Source organism: Hibiscus syriacus, unplaced genomic scaffold, assembly GCF_006381635.1.
Source record: "Hibiscus syriacus cultivar Baekdansim isolate YM2019G1 unplaced genomic scaffold, ASM638163v2 tig00004004_pilon, whole genome shotgun sequence".
NCBI lineage: Eukaryota > Viridiplantae > Streptophyta > Magnoliopsida > Malvales > Malvaceae > Hibiscus > Hibiscus syriacus.
Window position 1 is genome coordinate 312640 of NW_024061991.1, and position 14640 is coordinate 327279.

A 14640-nucleotide genomic window follows, 5' to 3' on the forward strand; every position below is an offset into this window, starting at 1 on the left:
GTCTCCAGAAGCACACGGCGACCTATGGAGTACTTGGCGACCTATAGAGTTGTAATAATGAGGGAAGAGAGGAGTTGCTGCAACATATGAGACTTGTTGCAAGGAGCACTTGGCGACCTACGGAGCTAATGATATCACTGTAGCAAACACATCAGTTCAAGAAATAATTTAATTAGAGTCCTATATAATAATTTTTTTTCCCAATGCCCTACGTGATCGAGGAAGTCTTATTTGCGCCTATTATTTAAATGACGCCGGTTGAGGACCCAGCAGGTAAAAATCCCGCCAAAAATATAACGTCTAAAGTAGGGATGTTCAAAATACCTACCTCAATAGGGGTAGTTTTTTTTTTTTGAATTTTTGGGATTCGGGGTGAGATAGAACGGGTTATATACTAAGTAAGTTTGGGGCGGGTGGGGTCAGATTTAAGGTTAAAAATCATCGACCCGATTCGATTTGATTTTAAATATGTAATATATTTAAGATTTTAAATATTTTTATTTAATTATTAAAAATATTATAAAATATATTTTTTAATAATTTAAAATATAATAATGATTATAAATATATTATTATAAAATATATTATTTTAATTATTTAAAATATTGATATATTCAAATCAGATCGAATTTAGGTTATAGTCTAAAAATTGGAATTGATTTATGAGGGAAGAAAACTTAAAAATTACTGGGACGAGTTGAGATCAAATATTAATAAAATATTTTTGGATTGGGGGTGTGGCGGTCAAAAACCCATCCCGTCTCGTGCCCATCCCTTGTCTAAAGTGGAAATACACATTGGCCAAAAGACACGTGGTCAGAATGGGGGAGAAAAAGCCGTTAAGTGGGTCATTTGGATGGGAAGGAAGGAGATCCTCATTATCAATTAGATTGTAGCCACGTCGGACTTTGATGGACGGTTGGGGGGGCTTATTATTCTTGTGAAAGAAAGTGTACGGCAATGGGAGTGAAATACATAAAAGAGGAGCAGGGAGAGATGCCAATAATTGAGTTGCAGCTGCAGTTACAGAGTAGAGGGGGTCCCACGCCCACAATATGTACATATGGGATCAGAAGCAGCAGGCCCCACCATGTTCACCACATCAAACACAACGTTGACCAATTGTTTTTTAAATTCACATCCATCTCACATAAATAAAAATACAGTTTTATAAAAATACTCCATCAATAAAAATTTAGTTGACTGGACACATCTTTACTTGAATGACATACTCAATCAGCATAAGATACTATCTCGAAAGTTTAAAAAAAATATAGTTGTCAAGATAAAAAAGAGGAATTATAGTAACTAGAACGTCAGCAGGATTCAAATTTAACTATATTAGGGGTGTTTTTGGTTCACGGAATGTAAGATTACCAGTGGGAATGTAAGATTACCAGGGAATAAGATTATTGTGAATGTTGTATTTTGTGTTTGGTTGGCTTAGCAGGAATGTAAGATTACCGTGTTTGGTTAAAAGAATAAAAGATTATTGGAATGTATATTTGATCAAATTATCTTTATTATATATTTGTATAATATTACAAGTTGAAAAATATTTATATATTTTCTTTAAAAAATTTAAATTCATAATATTTATATAATTTTTTACAAAATTAAAAATATAAAAAAATTTTAATGAAAGGGTAAAATTTTATTTTAATTACTGAACTTCATATAAAATTTTAATTATAGAATTTTTTTTTTAAATTTAAAATAATTTAAGAATAAATTTGTAATTTAACCTTCGTAGAATTTTTATCATTCAATGACAGAAGAATAATATTTTTTATAAAAAATAAAAATTTAAGGGCATTTTAGTCCAAAACACCGGTAATACAACAATACCTAAGAAAATGGAGGTAATGACATTCTCGGTAATATACCCCAAAAAATCCACTATTTATAATCTTTCATTGCCGGGAATGGGATTCTCGGCCTAACCAAACGGGGAAATGTAAATTTCATTCCCATGAGAATCCCACATTCCCCATCCAAACACCCCTAGGGGGTAATAAGTACTGGAGACTTGCCGGTCCCAAAGAGATGAATAATGCACTCAACCAGTAAGTAGCCTCTGCAGAGCCAGCGACATACTCTGTATTCCCTTCACCTTATTTATTTATTTATACGTACTCCCTGTTGATGTGTCACTGTCAAAAGAGGCCCAAGTGGATATCATGCACGCAACCAAGTGATATCAACATGGCAAGCAATCTTCTCTAACAATGAAACCCTTGTGATTGATTATGTGAAAGGATTCATGGATCATGATGAGGGTGAGGGTGAGATATAACATTACAGATGAGCTTAAGTAAAAGCTTCGATGGATAAATTGGCATGGGATGCGTATGCCGCCCCCATTGATTGATAAATTCACAAGGGACCTTCATCTAATAAATGACTAGTAGTTGGCACTTTCAAGTTCAGCTCGGAGAATCAAAACAGCAGCAGAAAGAAAAGGTTCAGCCCAGAGAAAAAAGATAGTCTAAGCTCTAGCCTTCTAGCTTGTGGTTTCACATGACTCCAGCCATCGGTCACCTCCAAATTTTGAGAACCTACTCCACACATAATCTCCATCAAATAAACACCTTTTTTGTTCAAACATGTTTTAAAGGGTCAAAAATATGTATATATATTTTAAGCACGGCCCCCCACTTGGCAATTCACATATGCATTGACCCCCCCACAGTAATATCCATATTTTCCCCAATATAGGCAACTTGCAATTATATATCTTAAGCTTGAGATCTAATCTCTACACATAGAAACTTAAAATTAATCCTTATTACTTTAGTACTAATGGTATTGTTGATTGAAACAACTTAATCTTACTGGTGGTCAGTGATTCACCTCTTTTGATTTGGAGTAACAATCGTCGGTTGGTGATTTTCTATAGTAAGAGATAGTGATTTTTTATGATAAGAGATGAAAGCATAAGGAGGAAGATGACAGTGAAAAAAGAAAAGAAAGTGGAGAGAATGTCCTTTTAGCCTTTTCTCAGGTGTATAAATACCCCAATTATAAGACGACTGGTGCTTAATCTATGATAACAATGACTATTTGCATGTTTATTTAAACAAAATAATTATAAATGTTGGAGAAGGTTTGATTTCGTAGATCACATAAAACTATCAGAAGTCTAATTGTGGGATTGTAACCCTTTGGGAAGTATGGGATTCCAAATGAATCGTGGACAGAGATACTATTTCTGAAGAATATCTTCGAAGGTATAACAAGTGTGCTTTTAGGTCACACAGTTATGTTCAATTTCATACTCGAAAGCTGAAGAAAAAAAAAAAGAAATAGCAGAAACCGCTATCCATGCCATCTAATTTCATGGGCATTTTTAAGCTTATATCCCCGCAATCCAGTAAAAGGATCTCTTCACATGCAATGCAAGCTATCGTATAAAGTCCAGATACCAGGAGCTCAACATATTCACACCAAACTAAGCATTTAGAAACAATGAAAAGAGAAACTAGAAGCAAGCAACAAGTCTACAAGGTTCAAATGGGGTCCACAAGTACATAACTTCACAAATGAAACAAGGTTTACAAATTTTATTGAAACAAATAATACATATCTAATCTACTATCATCAGCCCATCGGATTTCTCAATCTCTAGAAAAGCTCAAAGGCTGGCAGCCAATAAATTTTATGTAGAAAATACTTTATGAGCCAAACTTATGTATACCAGCAAAAGAAAGAAGAATGTATTGCAACTCTTCAGGAACCACAGCAAAACCATAAGAGTCATTGAGTAATTAAGCCTTCTATCACTCAACTCGTGACTGACCAGCTCTAGAAGAGAGAATAATGCCAACAATCAAACCATATAGCGCCAATGCCTCAGCAAAGATAAGAATGAGGATCATCCCAACAAAGAGCTTTGGCTGTTGTGCATTAGCTCTGCAAATTCCAATTTAAAAATATAAGATGAGGTTCCAAGTAACCAACCTAACAGCATCTAAATTTCTGAATTAACTCTAAAAAATCCCATAACACAAAAATGTTTAAAAGTAATACTACTTGCAAAAACAAAAACAAAAAACCATCAACAAAAGTAGCAATGAATATCAACTTAATCAACTTGAATACTCACGTATAAACCTAAAAGTGATATAACACTAGTTTAAGGGATAGGAAACAATAATATCAATTTGTGCATCAACTCTACAAAATCCAAGTACACAATTAAGAGAAGAGTTACAAAGTGATACTACTTGCAAAAACAAAGTAACATATCATCAACAGTACTAGTAAATATCGACTTGCACAAAAGGAAAAATAGCATATAGCATTAGTTTAAGGGGATTTATTGCTCAAATTACATTCGTCTTTCCTTCCCAACAATCACAAAATCTGTTACATCTCAATTCAGTTCAAGCGTAAAGCAATTGTAGTTCAAGACTACAACAGTGATATGACACTAGTCTATGTTGTTCGGACTCTTCACTGTACCCATGTCCGGCACTTGGATATGGGGATATAAAACAAGAATAATATGCATAAATAACATTCATTTTCCTTCCCAACAATCATAACATCCGTTACATCACCTCAATTCAGTTCATCTCCTAAAGCAGACCCTACTAAGAATTCTCCCAAGCTGAATCTAAACAATCAAGTAAAAAGGGCTTACTTCGCAGGGTTAACATCAAAACCGCATATATAATACAGACTTTCTATAGAGAAAATGCTACAAACTGATATGATCATGAAGTATAAACCAAGTGAGCATAAACAGAAATGTTTAAGGAAGATAAAAGGCATTACCTAACGCCAGCATCGCCAACGATCCCAATAGCCATACCAGCGGAAAGACCAGCAAGTCCGCAAGCGAGACCAGAAGAGAGATGAGCGTATCCATCGAAAAGGTAATAAGATTTAGCCTTTGGGTTGATTCCGGTACTAATGATAACAGCAATAATCAAACCATAAATACCGAGAACACCAGCCATAACCACGGGGACGATCGACTTCATCACCAGTTCTGGCCTCATCACACCCATCGACGCCACACCAACCCCACTTTTCGCGGTCCCATAAGCGGCTCCCATACCTACGAAACATCCGATCAGAACCGCAAACACAACAGATCCTCTGAAATAAAAGATAGAAAAAAACATAATTTTAACGAAGACCAATTGCTTACAGGAGAAAACGAGGGCAGCAGCAGCACCCAAGAAACCGAAGAAAGGAGCAGTTTCATCACCACTGAATTTTGAAGCCATTTTTCTTTCTCGATTAGAGTAATGAATCGGATCCGAGAACGTTAACAATTTCTGATTTCTTTATTTTCTGTACTCTATTGGGGGAGGGTTGATTGAAGGTAGCAAAACAAGGACAACCTAAAATAGCTATAGATAAGGCTTTTCTTATTATTAAATAGGCTCTTTTTTGATTGGGCTCAACTCGGAAAATTCTAAAATGAGCCCTTAATGTGGGTTCTGAGGTCAAATAAAAATCAACAATTATATATATATATTACAAACTTAACCGTTGAAAACAAAACCCACAACGGATAAAGAAACCGGGATTGCCCAGTTGCAAGTTCAGGAAAAGGAACTGAATGGAAAATGCTTTGCCCTCTTACCAGAAAGGAAAATAGAAGCTCTCTCCTCTTCTCGACTCGTACGGTGAAAGGTTGATTTTGCTGTTTCCAGATGCTCACCAAGCGTTCGATGAATTGTGGCTAAGAAAGAAGGAAACTGAAGGGAAAAGAAAGTTAACAGAGAAAGAGAATCTAAAGTCTATATATTGCTAATAATCTTCTTGCAGCCCATCTCACACATTCATTGTTTTTTTTTTTTGTTGTTGTTGAGAAATCACATATAGTGGTGTTTAGGAGAATAATCAGATTATGTGCAATCTCTCTAAGGTTAAAAATTCTTCTCGACCCAAATGCATTACTGTGACAGTTTGACTTGCATTTGGTAAGTCTTTATCAAAGCTAATTTCTTTTTCTTTTTTTGATAGGCGATTTCATTTCATAAAAGCAAACGTTTGCCACAGTTTACAATCAAAGCTAATTTCTTTTGTTCATAAAAAATGCCTAACTAATTAGAAATGTATGCATTTTTTTTTATAAAATTAAGATGTATATGGCTTAATTTAAATGCTAAGTGTGATTAACCAAAAACGTTTAATACTAAACTAAAATTTTACATGGTTTCCTTGGGATTTGCTGAATAAAGATGATGATTTGCAAGATATTGGCTAATTAGGAATATTCTGATGTAATATGCTATTTTGTTAAAGAAATGAGCTTTAAGAGCAAGAGACCACCTCCTGATCCGGTGGCTGTGCTAAGAGGCCACCGCGCTTCCGTCTCGGATGCTTGTTTCCATCCTTCGAGACCCATTTTATTCACCGGGTAAATCGTCAACTTCTTAACTTTCTTTTCTTAATCTCTCTTTTATTTTTGTTTCAGCACAAAATAAAAGGGTGTTCTATTTTTCAGCTCTTCAGATGGTGAGTTGCGGATTTGGGATACGATTCAGCATCGCATGGTATCATCTTTATGGTTTGTTGTCATTCTTTCCATTTCTCATTTCCTTGTACCTCTGTTACTTTGCAGAGAATGGTTTTTCCTCTTTTCTTTGGCTGATTAATTGTTTTTGTTTCTTTGCAGGGCTCATAATTCTGCGCATGGGATTATAGCAGTTGCTTGTAGTTCTTTGTTGGGGAACAACAAAGTTATAAGGTGGTTTTCCTTTTTTATATGTATGGTTTCTGGAATTATAAGCTAAACAGTTTTTTTCCCCTCACTCTGTAACATGTGTAGTCAGGGAAGAGATGGAACTGTCAAGTGTTGGGACATAGAAGAGGGAGGTATCTCAAGGTAATCAATCACTTTAAAATTATTATTCACTGAAAATGGTATCAATGTTCTGGCTTATTGGTCTTTTCTGGAGCAGTTTATAACATGAAAACATGGTTGGCTAATCTTTTTTATTGTTAAAATGCCTGAATTTCCATGCTATGAACTATGAAGTTTACCAATCCATACTGTTTTTAAAGTTTGACTGGAAAGTATGTCAACCAATGGCAACAATAATTTAGAGATTAAATGATCAAAATCTTTTCCTTTCAAGTGTCTTCTTTTGTAAATAATTCTTGAAAGTTGAAAATATGGAGAACTGAGTCAGTCGATCATTGTCTTGATGTTGTAAGTGATTAGATTGCCCTATATATTATCTAGCTTCAAAAAGTTCTCCAACTAATATCTTTTGTTTCCCCTCATTTAAGGCATTATTTGATTACAGTATTCTTTATTTTTTGCTAACCAGAGCTTCATGGGCATGTGAAACAAATTAGCGATCACTAGAATTCCTTCATGATTTATTATTTTGGTTCTGATGCTACCCGCCAGCAATTTCTGTTTGTAAGTTTGAGTTTCACCTTGCTACCCTTTTGGTTCTTAACAGGACACCTTCACTTACAATCAGGACAAACTCCTACCACTTTTGCAAGCTTTCTTTAGTGAAGAAACCTATTGCTAATACAAAGCAAGGGAATGATGAAACGGTTAATATAGAACTTCCCAATGATAGCACAGGGAAGATGGCAAAAGACCAAGAAGAGGGTTCCAACACCTTTGAAAGTTAGTCTATGCGCTTCAGGCTACTTCTACACATAAATGTTGATAACAACCCGTTCTTCACTACACGGTGTTTGATTCTATATGAGTTTCTAGATTCAGAAATGGACTCTGATGACCACTTTTTTTCCATCAATATTTATCATCAGGACATAGCTTATCTGACAATGGACGTGCTCTCTTAGAAAGTAGAAAACAAATGATAGAAACTTCATGTGTGGATATGGAATGATTGTAGTAATATTTCACTTTTATATCTCTTACTGTTGTTTAAACCACTTCTCCTACTACATCATATTCTGGGATCAATTCTTTTGGTTTACCTTGTTAAAGATATTGCAAGTTTGGTCTTTTTGAGGTGTTAAGTTGTAATCTAATCTGGGAGGCCGGATTCTCGAAATACACCTTTTCTATAATTCATAATGGGGTTTGATTCGAGTTTAGACCACCCTACTTTTGACGTATTGTGCAGAGCTAGTAGTTTTAAGTGGCAAAATTACCATCAATTTCTCTTGCCACTGCTCTTTTTTACTATGTTTCCAAGCACATTTACACGTTGATGGCTTGTTGATTTTTCTAAAATTCATTGGTATCCTACTAGATCCATTGCAAGTTGGATTGACAGAAGAAACATCTGTTGAAGAACTTAAATATGTGGCTATTGCAGGAGAACAATCTTCTGAGGTCAATATGTTGTCTTTGATTTTATTTTTCTATTAAATTTACTCTTGATTTTTTCTGCTTATTTGGGGTATCCTATTACTGATTGTTTTCATGTGTTCATATGTTGAGGTTGAGCTTTGGGATCTCAATACAGGTGAAAAGACCGTACGGCTACCTCAAGACGACTCTGCTGGTTCTTCCAGTTTTTCTGTCAAGCAGAGAGGTTGATTTCTGATCCATCACATATGACGACATTGCAATTTTTGCAATGATAAATCAGCTCTAGGATACCAAACATTTGGCTAATTTCTCAGTGCCATGCTTGAAATATCTTGTAATGGAATTGGGTCTAGTAATTTTTTTTTCTATTTAGGAGCATGCTGGCATGTCTGTATTTGAGAATAATGGTCTATGAGAAGTTGACTTTTTAATGTCATTTTTACGGTTACCATTGCGCTTGTTGATACTCAAGGTGTTTAAATTATGTTTGCTTTTTGGGCAGGAATGTGCATGTCAGTTCAATTATTTTTGCCACCCAGATCAGAAGGCTTTCTTTTGTTTTTGCAGAGTTAAAAGGTCTGCGGATCACATCTGCATGCATCTCCAGCAGAAGAGGTGGACCAAAAGTCTGCAGTCTGCAAGAAGAAGACTGTTTGTTTTTTAAAGTCTGCAAACTGTTAAAATAAACTGAAATATAAATAAACTGATTTTTTAAACTTAAAAGAGTTTTGCAATACTGAAATTTAAATAATTTTAGTTTTATAATACTAAAATTTAAATAATCCATACAACTACAATAATATTTTTTTTAAAATAAATCCATCCATATTTTAAAATAAATCAATCCATATTTTAAAATAAATTTTTTCATATTTTAAAATAAATCAATCCATATTTTAAAATAAATCAATTCATATTTTAAAATAAATTTTTCCATATTTTAAAATAAATCAATCTATATTTTAAAATAAATTTTCTATATTTTAAAATAAATCAATCCATATTTTAAAATAAATTTTTTTATATTTTAAAATAAATCAATTCATATTTTAAAATAAATCATTTCATATTTTAAAATAAAATTTTAAAATAAATTTAAATAATTTTAATTTCTTTGAAGACGTTTGAAGACATAAAACCATGTCTGCACCGAGAAGACCTCGCGCAGACGTTAGAAGAGCTTCTGTCTTCTAAAAAACAAACTGTCTGCGAAGCTCAATGTCTGCGCGGCGCAGACATAAGAGTTTTGCAGACCTTACACAGTAAAAACAAACACCACATTAATGTCTTGGCAGGGTATGTGTCTCCACTGCACTGGAGTTGTCTCCAACACCTTGATTTTCTCCTATCATTCTCAAGAAGTAGAAGAATAAGATTTGTTATTTAAGATTTATTCCCCTTGAATTAGAACCAGTGTTCTGAATGACGGTTCGGTTAGAGATTTTGATATGGTAGTGACTTATGGAATAGCTATCTAAGATATAGTGACTTATGGATTTATTTGATGTATGTGCTAGTTATGAGGATGGTTCCATTCAGTGGTGGGATATACGTAAACCTGTGATTCCTGTAACTTCTGTGAAGTTCCACTCAGAGCCAGGTGTGCCACCCAGAATACGGGGACTCCACTTATTATGCTTTATCTTTCTTTTCCTTCTTTTCATTTCCTAATTCCTTTTTCTACGTAAAGTAAGTTTTATTCTTATTCTCTGCCCAGTTCTAAGTTTATGCATTGATGGATCATGCAATGGTGGTATCTCAGGGGCAGCAGATGACAAGATCATATTCTACAATTTAGATCATCCCTCGGTAATTGCATTGAATTTTAAGTTCATTCCACCTTGTTTAAACCTCCCTTGAAATGTTTACTTTTAACCAGCTTGCTAACAACATACATCAGAATCCCATTTGAATTTTTTTAGTACTGGTTGTTCAGTAATGTTGAAGAGTGACATTGGATGAACCATAGTGCTAGTTTTGGGGACCCATACGTGTTATTTCACAATAAATTTAGTCTCCATCATGATAAAGGGCTGGTAGAGTCATTTGCTTAACTACTTGTTCTGTCTTGACAGAGCATAAGCATGAATAATATTATTTTCTCGTATGCTTCTTATTCAGTTATTCTTGTTGTAGGGTTCTTGTGTTGTTAAGAAAGAAATTAGTTTAGAACGGCCTGGCATATCAAGCATCTCAGTTCGGCCTGATTGTAAAATTGCTGGAACTGCTGGCTGGGACCATAGGTTTGTATCCCCCTTACATCTTTCTTTCCTTGTTATTTATTATTTTTGTAACTCCTGAATCATCTATATTTGGGATGTTCTTTGGGAATTCATCCTCCCTCAAAAGTGAATACAAATTATTGGATATAATATGGAATTTTAGTTGTCCCGGAGGTATCTGTTGTTCATTAATTGAACTTTGTAACTCGATCTTTACTAGTAAGAGTGCTTGCTTTGATTTCCTTGACGAGTTTTTTGGTTCAATCTGAATTGATTACATCCAATTCTTTTCCAGTCATTGAACAATTGGAAATAAGTCAACATGGATCTAGTCAAACTAAGTTGTCATCCTTGGAAATTGTATTACTAAACTAAATTGTGCTTTTAACTAGTTTTCACTGAAGTCGAAGTTGTAGTTCTATATTTCTCCTCAGAAGTATCTGTCACCTTGTCAATTGGATTGGAATTGGAGGAAACCAGCTGTTGAGATGCATGCTAATCATTGTATTTGGTAGGTATGCTGTAAAGGGTTTGCTACTTTGCTATTAACTTAACTTGTATTTCTTTCATGGTGGCAGAGTTAGAATATACAATTATCGCAAAGGAAATCCTCTGGCGATACTGAAATATCACCATACTACGGTACGCTAAAATTTTGGCATTTTATTTTGTTTCTAATGTATCTGCCTCTTAACTATATAGTGTATACGTATTACTCTTGTTGCTATTCTTCGGTTGAAATAATTATTGTGTTGTAATAACATGAAATAAATTATCTACTCTTGCAGTGTAACTCTGTATCATATTCAACCAACTGCAAGCTGATGGCCTCTGCATCAGAAGACACGACAGTTGCGCTATGGGAATTGTATCCTCAGAATTGAATAATAATTGCTCATGTTTTTGTAGGATGAGAACATTCTTTTATTCTAACTTGCAACAATTGAAATGAATGGAGTGTGTTGAACAAAAAGAAATTAACCTCTTCACCTCTCTGCTTATTATACAAATACCAAGTACAAGATTGGGAAACGATATCACCATACTCGATTTTAGTTACGAGGATTCATCTTAACGTGCAAATGGAAATATCAACTTTTTTAGTAACTACAATTTCCTAATCTTATAATTCCCTTCGGGAAAAATGTGGCTATAAATAGTAGCAACTAAATGTCATAATTGTGTCATTTAAATCATATTGAGAAGAATAATTATAAACAATTTATGAAATTTTATTGAAGAGTAATGAGATATAAGTTACATAAAAATTATGGGAAATTGAAGATTTATATCAACGTTGTTGCTAGACTGATTAAAACTTTCCAAGGTTTTTATTGCATGATTATGTTTCCGATCAACAATCATGCGTCTCAAGTACAGCCTCACATAGGGCATTACACAAACCAAAGCAAAAGTTAAACACAGGGAAATAGACACAACAGCAACTCATCTCATATATCCAAGGCCAACCCAAATCCTATTGATGAGACTTAAATTTAATCCACTTCCTCAATCTTGGGTCCAGTACCACCACTTCCACCGCCATTAGGCATCTCAGCACCACCACCCATCGGCACATCTCCCCCACCAGCACCTTGATACATCTTTGCAATAATTGGATTGCATATCCCTTCCAATTCCTTCAACTTGTCCTCAAATTCGTCAACTTCTGCCAGTTGGTTCGCATCAAGCCACTCAATTGCCTCATCAATAGCTTTCTCAATCTTCTGTTTGTCTGCGGGGTCGAGTTTCCCTGAAAACTTGTCGTCTTTCACAGTGTTCCTCATATTGTAAGCGTAATTCTCGAGCCCATTCTTGGCCTCCACCTTCTTCTTCACTTCCTCGTCCTCTGCCTTGTACCTCTCTGCCTCTTGCACCATTCTTTCAATCTCTTCTTTGCTCAACCTTCCCTTATCATTTGTAATTGTTATCTTGTTCTTCACCCCTGCAGTCTTATCTTCGGCAGATACGTTCAAGATACCATTCGCATCGATGTCGAAGCAGACATTGATTTGAGGAACCCCTCTCGGTGCCGGTGGGATCCCTGTTAGCTCAAACTTACCGAGCAAATTGTTGTCTTTGGTTCGAGCCCTTTCACCTTCGTAGACTTGAATCAAAACCCCAGGCTGATTATCCGAATAAGTAGAGAAAATCTGCTCTTTCTTGGTGGGAATCGTTGTGTTCCTTGGGATCAACACTGTCATCACTCCACCAGCAGTTTCAAGCCCAAGGCTGAGAGGGGTAACATCAAGAAGAAGCAAATCTTGGACTTTCTCGTTCCCTTCACCGCTCAGAATAGCTGCCTGGACTGCAGCGCCATATGCGACAGCCTCATCGGGGTTTATGCTCTTGCAAAGCTCCTTCCCGTTGAATAAATCTTGCAGAAGTTGCTGAACTTTGGGAATCCGTGTCGACCCTCCAACAAGTACAACCTCATCGACTTGACCCTTGTCGATTTTGGAGTCCCGAAGACATTTTTCGACGGGTTCCATACATTTCCTGAACAAATCCATGTTCAACTCCTCGAACCTTGCTCTTGTAATAGTGGAATAGAAATCAATTCCCTCATAGAGTGAATCGATTTCAATGGTGGTTTGAGCAGTCGATGAAAGTGTCCTCTTCGCTCTCTCGCATGCAGTCCTCAGCCTCCTCAAAGCCCTTGCGTTGCTACTAATATCCTTCTTTTGTTTCCTCTTGAATTCTTGAACGAAATGATTAACAAGCCTGTTGTCGAAGTCTTCGCCGCCAAGATGAGTATCCCCAGCAGTTGCCTTAACTTCAAAGATCCCTTCTTCAATTGTCAACAACGAAACATCGAAAGTACCGCCGCCCAGATCGAAAATCAAGACGTTCTTCTCGCCGGACCTCGACGCCTTCTTGTCAAGACCGTAAGCAATCGCAGCAGCCGTCGGTTCATTGATAATCCTCATAACATTAAGCCCCGAAATGGCGCCGGCGTCTTTCGTGGCCTGCCTTTGCGAGTCATTGAAATAAGCCGGCACGGTGATGACAGCGTTTTTAATGGTTTGCCCCAAGTAAGCCTCGGCAACCTCCTTCATCTTGACCAACACCATGGAAGAAATCTCTTCGGCAGCGAACTGTTTTTCTTCACCTTTGTAATTAACCACGATCATCGGCTTATCATCGGGACCGGGAACGACCTTGAAAGGCCAATGCTTCATGTCGGCTTGCACCGATGGGTCCGAGAATCGACGACCGATGAGACGTTTAGCGTCGAAAACGGTGTTATGAGGGTTCATGGCGACTTGGTTTTTCGCCGCATCACCGATGAGCCGCTCGGTGTCAGTGAAAGCGACGTAGGACGGCGTCGTCCGGTTGCCTTGGTCGTTGGCAATAATCTCAACTCGATCATTCTGCCATACACCAACACAACTGTACGTCGTCCCGAGATCAATCCCAATTGCCTTGCCTTCAGTTTTGGCCGCCATTAAAAATTGAAAACAAAAACCAGAAAGAAATACGAAAGAAGAAAGTTTATTGAGAGCGCTTGCTTGTATATATCAATTGCTTTGATGAAATTTATTATGAAAGAGGGGAGAGAGAGTTGTGTGTATATATATGGGTGAGAAGTGGGGAAAAATAAGAAAATTCGAGAAAAGAGTAGAAAGATGGTGAAAATGGAAAGAGGGCGATGAAACTAGAGAGTTCTAGACATCTGCGTTTTTCTACTTACGTCTCTTGATCATTGCTTTCATAATCCAAATTTTATAATTAATAAACACATCTTATTTTCACTCATGCTCCGTCTCCTACTCCAAATAACAATTCTGTAATGATATGCCCTTGATGGCACTCCATATTTGCTTATAAATTGATTTTTTAATTTAATTTAAATTGATTTTAAATTGTAATTTAATAAATTCATTTCGGAAAAAAAAAATTTAAGTTATAAAATAAAATTTGAACAATTCAATTTTTTAGTTAAGTTTGAATTGAGTCCCTCGACTCTATATGTATATCATATATGAAAATTATGAATATATATATATATATAAATTATTTAAATTGAAAGTAAATAGTATCATAATATTATAAATATTTACAATTAAATTTAAACAAAACATTGAACAACTTGACTCGAAAAAAATTCAAATCAAGTTTAAATTATAAAGTAGGACTCGTCAACTC

General features: G+C 35.7%; 3 protein-coding genes across 3 annotated transcripts; 1 reads left to right on the forward strand and 2 right to left on the reverse strand.

The window, feature by feature from the left end:
• Window positions 1-3501: 3501 nt before the first annotated feature.
• LOC120185696 (V-type proton ATPase subunit c2-like) lies at window positions 3502-5343 on the reverse strand. The gene is made up of 3 exons (XM_039189853.1): window positions 5159-5343; window positions 4780-5065; window positions 3502-3912 (listed from the first exon to the last, which is right to left on the reverse strand). Exons 1-3 carry the CDS (start codon window positions 5235-5237, stop codon window positions 3780-3782), a joined length of 498 nt encoding a protein of 165 aa, XP_039045784.1. The 5' UTR covers window positions 5238-5343; the 3' UTR covers window positions 3502-3779.
• Window positions 5344-6266: 923 nt separating this feature from the next.
• LOC120185401 (protein DECREASED SIZE EXCLUSION LIMIT 1-like) lies at window positions 6267-11375 on the forward strand. Its single transcript, XM_039189630.1, has 14 exons — window positions 6267-6379; window positions 6467-6529; window positions 6638-6709; window positions 6791-6847; window positions 7434-7609; window positions 8208-8290; window positions 8399-8492; window positions 8772-8822; window positions 9550-9565; window positions 9787-9869; window positions 9987-10078; window positions 10406-10512; window positions 11070-11133; window positions 11280-11375. The coding sequence occupies exons 1-14, from the start codon at window positions 6267-6269 to the stop codon at window positions 11373-11375; spliced, it is 1167 nt and encodes a 388-aa protein (XP_039045561.1).
• A 384-nt stretch (window positions 11376-11759) lies between these two features.
• Window positions 11760-14001, reverse strand: LOC120185898 (heat shock 70 kDa protein). The gene has a single exon (XM_039189981.1). It carries the CDS (start codon window positions 13938-13940, stop codon window positions 11988-11990), a length of 1953 nt encoding a protein of 650 aa, XP_039045912.1. The 5' UTR covers window positions 13941-14001; the 3' UTR covers window positions 11760-11987.
• Window positions 14002-14640: the final 639 nt, after the last annotated feature.

Excerpts from the sequence above, each read along its gene's own strand:
- LOC120185898 (XM_039189981.1), bottom strand. The coding sequence starts at position 13,940 with ATGGCGGCCAAAACTGAAGGCAAGGCAATTGGGATTGATCTCGGGACG.
- LOC120185696 (XM_039189853.1), bottom strand. The coding sequence starts at position 5,237 with ATGGCTTCAAAATTCAGTGGTGATGAAACTGCTCCTTTCTTCGGTTTC. Across the intron at positions 5,066-5,158 it reads TGCTGCCCTCGTTTTCTCCT|GTATGGGAGCCGCTTATGGG; the intron begins GTAAGCAATTGG and ends GATGTTTCGTAG. Across the intron at positions 3,913-4,779 it reads GTTGGCGATGCTGGCGTTAG|AGCTAATGCACAACAGCCAA; the intron begins GTAATGCCTTTT and ends TGGAATTTGCAG.
- LOC120185401 (XM_039189630.1), top strand. The coding sequence starts at position 6,267 with ATGAGCTTTAAGAGCAAGAGACCACCTCCTGATCCGGTGGCTGTGCTA. Across the intron at positions 6,530-6,637 it reads CGCATGGTATCATCTTTATG|GGCTCATAATTCTGCGCATG; the intron begins GTTTGTTGTCAT and ends GTTTCTTTGCAG. Across the intron at positions 7,610-8,207 it reads GGGTTCCAACACCTTTGAAA|ATCCATTGCAAGTTGGATTG; the intron begins GTTAGTCTATGC and ends GTATCCTACTAG.